This window comes from Dioscorea cayenensis, chromosome 10 (genome assembly GCF_009730915.1).
Source record: "Dioscorea cayenensis subsp. rotundata cultivar TDr96_F1 chromosome 10, TDr96_F1_v2_PseudoChromosome.rev07_lg8_w22 25.fasta, whole genome shotgun sequence".
Lineage (NCBI taxonomy): Eukaryota > Viridiplantae > Streptophyta > Magnoliopsida > Dioscoreales > Dioscoreaceae > Dioscorea > Dioscorea cayenensis.
The window spans coordinates 22,568,312-22,574,142 of record NC_052480.1 but is presented as its reverse complement, the minus strand read 5'-3'; the positions used below and the strand labels follow the sequence as shown (position 1 = coordinate 22,574,142).

Genomic DNA, 5,831 nt, shown 5'->3' with positions numbered 1-5,831 from the left:
ATGTCAAGTATGCACGGCGTGAAGGGTTTGGCATCACCAAAAAAAGCACGAGATTAGATGATGATGGGAAATTGAAATATTACACACTAGCATGTGCAAGAGGTGGCAAACGAATATCTACTTCAAAAAACTCTTTCAACCAAAGACTATCCACCAAAGTAAATTGTTCGGCAAAGATTAATGTCATTGTTGGCAATGATGGACGATTTACCATTTCAAGTGTTAATTTGGAGCATAATCATGCACTTAGCTCACAAAAAACTCGTTTCCAAAAGTGCAATAAAAAAATTGATGCATATGTCAAAAGAAGGCTTGAATTAAACGACCAAGCAGGGATAAGCCTAAGCAAAAATTTTCATTCCCTAGCAGTTGAAAGTGGGGGTTATGAAAATTTAACGTACACTGAGAAAGATTGTAGGAATTATATTGTGAAAGCAAGACAATTTAGGCTTGGCGTTGGAGATGCCGTGACACTTGGAAAATATTTCTCTCGAATGCAACAAAGAAACACAAAAAGTTTTCATTTGATTAACATGGATGAGAAAGGTCGTTTGAGAAATGTCTTCTGGGCGGATGCGAGGTCTATAACGGCTTATGAAGCTTTTGGTGATGTAATTTCCTTTAATACAACATACTTGACGAATAAGTATGACATGCCATTTGTTCCGTTTGTCGGTGTAAATCATCATGGGTAGACGGTATTGTTTGGGTGTGGCTTATTGTCAAAAGAAGATACAGAAATATATGTTTGGCTCTTCAAAACTTGGCTGGAATGTATGTCAGGCAAGGCTCCGAAAACAATTTTTACAGACTAGTGTATGGCTATTCAGGGTGCAGTTAGATTGGTTTTTCCAAATTCCCATCACCGTCTTTGCATGTGGCATATAATGAAGAAGGTTCTCGAGAAGCTTGGAGGTTTAAATGAATATAAAGCAATCAAGAATATTTTGAAACACATCATGTATGAAGCAGTGGATACTCAAGAGTTTGAAGACACGTACTTGAAGATGATGGCGGACTATAAAATTGAGAATAATGAATGGCTGAATTCTCTATTCAAAATTCGTGATCGTTGGGCTCATGTATATGTTAAAGGCATATTTTGGGTTGGAATGTCTACCATTCAAAGAAGTGAAAGCGTAAATGCATTTTTTGATAGTTATGTTGGTCCGACGACTTCACTGAAGCAATTTGTTGAGCAATATGATAATGCCTTGAAAAGCAAGATTGAGAAAGAGAACAAAGCTGATTTTGCTTCATTCAACTCATGTTTTCCATTGATCACTGATTGCTACTTTGAGAAGCAACTACAAGAAGCATACACAAATGAAATTTTTAAATTGTTTCAAGATGAGTTATGAGGACTGATATATTGCAATCTTACTATCATTGGTTAGCATGGGGCAGTCTGCTCATTTAAGGTGTCTGACGTTGTCAAAGGGAAAGAAGGTGCATTTCGAAAACAAGTGGTATATAATGTTTACACTAACGAGGAAGAATTTGACATTAAATACTCTTGTCAGTTGTTTCAGTTCAAGGGAATTATTTGTAGGCACATTTGCAAGGTGCTTATTGAGAAGAATGTGAAAGACATTCCTTCTAGGTATATTTTACCACGATGGAGGAAGGATATCAAATGCATGCATACATATGTACAGAACTGTTATGATGACCCGCAAACCAATGAGGAGAAACTGCGGTACAATAAATTGTGTTCTCATTTCACTAAAGCCGCAGAACTTGGAGCAGAGTCAAGTGATAAATACATGTTCTTGATGAAATATGTGGATGAGGCAATCGAGAAGTTAATGGACAACACAACTTGCAAGGAAAAATTTACACCTATGTTGTCGGAGGAGATTAATGTGACACACCAAAAATTTCTCACACCTTTAAAGGTGCAGAGTAAGGGTCGTCCGTCATCAAAAAGGAAGAAGTCAAAAGTTGAAGAAATAATAACCAGAAACAAGAAAATGTATTTTTATGTAGTATCACATTCATTATTTCTTTAGTTTTTTTTTATGTTTTTTTTAGTGTATAACATCCATGTTATTATTGGCAAAAGCCACAAACAAAGGGAGATGCATTAGCTCAAAAATTTATACAAGATGATCATTGCACACAAGAGAGCGTGGTAATTGTCTTGTAATTGTCATTAATGTCCAAATTACGTATTTGAATCATTTAATTTCAAATAATGATTTGTTGGATTATAATCTCATTTCTTAGGTGAATTCAAATTCTATATCGATCAATCTAGACATGCATCACAGTTCTTCTTTAGGTTTCACAAGGCAATGCAAGGATCTTTGATTAAGGTGAGTTGCAAGATGTATATATTTGTTTTTGTATTTAATACTTAGTGATTAAGATTGTTGGTGATATGAAGTTGTGATGTATTATCCATTTTAATTTTTCAGGGAATCGTATTGTGGTGCAAGTTACTTATATGGCGCATGGGTTAATTTTTGTGTTCGTATTTGTGGTCATGCTCATGGAGTAAAAACAGAAATTTTGTGTTGTAAGTTTGTGTTATAAGTATTTGTGTTCATGTTATAAAATTTTTGTGTGTGTTGCTTATGTTTGATATTAAGATGAACCAAGGTATATATGTTGTTTGATTTTGTAGTAAGGGCTTATGTTTGATATTAACATGAACCAGGGTATTGTTTGATTTTGTAGCAAGGGTTTATGTTTGATATGTTGATGAACCAAGGCTTATGTTTATTATAAAAATTTTGTGTGTTGCTTATGTTTGATATTAAGTTGAACCAGGGCATATATGTTGTTTGATATTAAGATAAACCATGATGTTGTTTTTGTTTGGAGATGAATACGAAAATTTGTGAAAGATGCTTCCATTGATGAATACAAAAATGATGGAACCCAGAAAATCTGCTTTCATTCAGTCCCTTGCTCAACATTGATCAAAACCAAAAGACTGCAAACATAACCAGAGAACTTCAATGGAACAAATTGGTTTTCATCGATTTCCAATGGACGTAGACTGCAAATAGAAATTCAATAGCAAACTGGTTTTCATCAAAACCAAAAGACTGCAAACATAACCAAATCTAGAATTTAATTTCAAGTCTAAGAATAATATTACAAATTTCAAGTCCAATGGACCTAGAATGCAAATTTCTAATGTTAATTCTAAGTCCGCCATCCACGTCTCTTTCAACTATTATCTCACCAGGGTAACAATGCATGATCCAAACATCAATTATCTTCTCATTGGACACTTTTGAGCAAGCTTCACAATAATGCCTTCTTGGTGCCTGTGTTTCATAATGCCAAAAAAGAAAAAAAAAAAAAAAGGTTTAAAATTTTAGTTTTAAATTCTCTAATCTTAAACTGATGTGCTGATGTAAATTTCCAAATATTCACCCAATCCATTAAAGTAAAAAAAATCAGCTTAACTACTATCACACAGGTGGATAAATAAACTCTTTATCTTTATGGACAATCAAACACCAATCCAGGTGTGACAGAAAGAATGCCGACCCTCAGCCACAACATCTCATGTTGCTTTGTTTTTCATTAACACGGAAGTTTCAAAATAGCCTCCTTTGTGGCCCAAAACCTTGGCCGTGATCTCCAACTCATCCTGCTCACAAACCATAAAAAATTAGAGAGAGAGAGAGAGAGAAAGAGAGAGAGAGAGCATGTGCAAGAGATGAAAGCATGAATAATATATTTCACAGATGTAGATAAGTAAACATCAGTACCACTACCATTCCATTGCAAAATATATCTATAGAGAAAACACATTTTTAATCATAACTTATAATAAAACTTCCAGTAGAAAAATAAATTCAAAGCAAAATTATGCCAACAAGGGACCAGCAGACAAGTTCTCGTCAACACCCTGCAAAATCAAAAATAAAAGAAACCATCGATATGAGTTCGACTTTCGCACAGAAATCAAATGTTACACATAATAACTATGAAATAAAATACCCAAAAAACACGTAACTCTAGTTGTGCAACAGTTGAATCAACAGTTTAAATTCACCAAATCCTTTTGCTAAATTAAATTAAATAAGTTTATTGTTCTGAAATTCATTCCTAAGTTTCAATGCTGGACTATATAATATGTCATTATATTAGAGAGAGAAAGCACAGAGGAAAACCAGCCAGCTATTTTTCACAAAACATCAAAATCTGAATTTGAATTAAAAACTAAAGCGTACTCAGAATGCGGAAAACCTACAACTTAACATGCTTCAAGATAAAACCACGCACAAATTAAAGTTTAGGATTTTCTTAAGCCCTAATTGTTCCAGCAGGTTTAGGGCATCAAAATCTGTAGTTTTTTCGTCAAGACAATATTGTCCTGCTTTGCCTTCTTAAGCCCTTGATTCGTAAAATTTCTTTTTTTTTTTCTTAAATAATATGGGCAAGCAACTGTAAACATACATCCTATTCAAGTCTTTATCATATATTATGATATATGAGTAGCATACAATACAATTGATAGAACGAACGTAGAAAAAGTCATATACTCAATTAAGTATCAAATTTCAGAATAAAAAAACTAATCATATTTCTCCCAAATAAATGAGCAATTCATTATAAGACTAATCTATTAAATATATATGAAAAATTACTATAAACCAAATGCAAGAATTACCTTTTCCATAGAATCAAGGTACCGTTCAATATGTTTGCTAACTTTCTCTGCTAAAGTTTTTGTTAGAAGATGAGGGTCTGCATCAAACACTTTAGGAATGGTAGAGACATATCCTAATCCTACGGAAATACTCAAAAGAAAAAAAACAATAACAATAACCTGTACATTGGAACTCTTTGAACACTAACACACTACAGCATTGTAGTGTTTTAGCGGCATTTTATTGCCGGCGTTTTATTAAAACGCCGGAACATCTACGGCGTTTTCACTGTGAAATGCCACGAATGCGCCTTCTTGGATTGAGTAATTGGACATTGGCGGCGTGTTACTATGAAAACGCCAGCATTGGGTTTTCCGTAGCGGCGTTGATGATATAAACGCCGGTAAAGTGCAAGCGCGCGATATCGGAAAAGGATGGCGCGAAGAATTTCCAAACATCAACGGGGTTTTCTCCAAAACGCCAGGGAATATGCCGGAAATGTTTTTAATTTAGCGGCATTGTTTGAGTAAAAACGCGGGACTAGTTCCTATTTATATGCCGGCGTTTGTATTTAAAACGCCGCAATATTACACCATTATGGGTTTTTTTATCGGTATATATACGGGCGTTTGCATTTTAAAAACGCCACTAAAGCAACTTCTAGTATGGAAGAGTGGAACTTTGCGGCGTGTTGATGACAAACGCCGAGAAAGTTTTTTGTTAGAGCGGCGTTTGTAGTTTTTAAAAGCGCGGTAATTTATTATTTTTTTCGCAGGGGTTTTCCTTTTTAAACGCCGGGTAAATGCCTTGATTCGGTGGCGTTTTTTTGGCTAAAACGCCCGGTAATATTTATTATTTCTCTCCCCAAATTCGGCCCTTTGTCTGCTGCGATTTCTCTTCTCCATCGGAGAAAAGCTCCAACCTTCCTTCTTTTCGCGAGGGTTTCCTTAGTTTCAATCCCAAATCCTTCTCCAATCTCCACCTTTTTCCCTCGATCTCGCTGCTATTCAACGCCGTCGCACACCTCAAATTCTTGGTTGAGCAACTTCTCCGGATCCAACTTCTCGAAGCTCCAGCCGACCTTCTTTTCGACGGAGTTTTTCCCCTTCAGGTTGCCAATTTGGTTTGTGTTTCAATCTTAATCTGCTGTGATTTCTTTAACGCATGCTTTTTAGGGCTCAATCACCATCATCTCCAATTCATCTTCGACCCACG

At 35.3% G+C, this 5,831-nt stretch overlaps 1 protein-coding gene across 1 annotated transcript; it reads left to right on the top strand.

Annotated features, from left to right (window-relative positions):
- Positions 1-818: 818 nt before the first annotated feature.
- Positions 819-2,465, top strand: LOC120270385 (protein FAR1-RELATED SEQUENCE 6-like). Its single transcript, XM_039277379.1, has 4 exons — positions 819-1,269; positions 1,408-1,905; positions 2,230-2,318; positions 2,421-2,465. Exons 1-4 carry the CDS (start codon positions 819-821, stop codon positions 2,463-2,465), a joined length of 1,083 nt encoding a protein of 360 aa, XP_039133313.1.
- Positions 2,466-5,831: the final 3,366 nt, after the last annotated feature.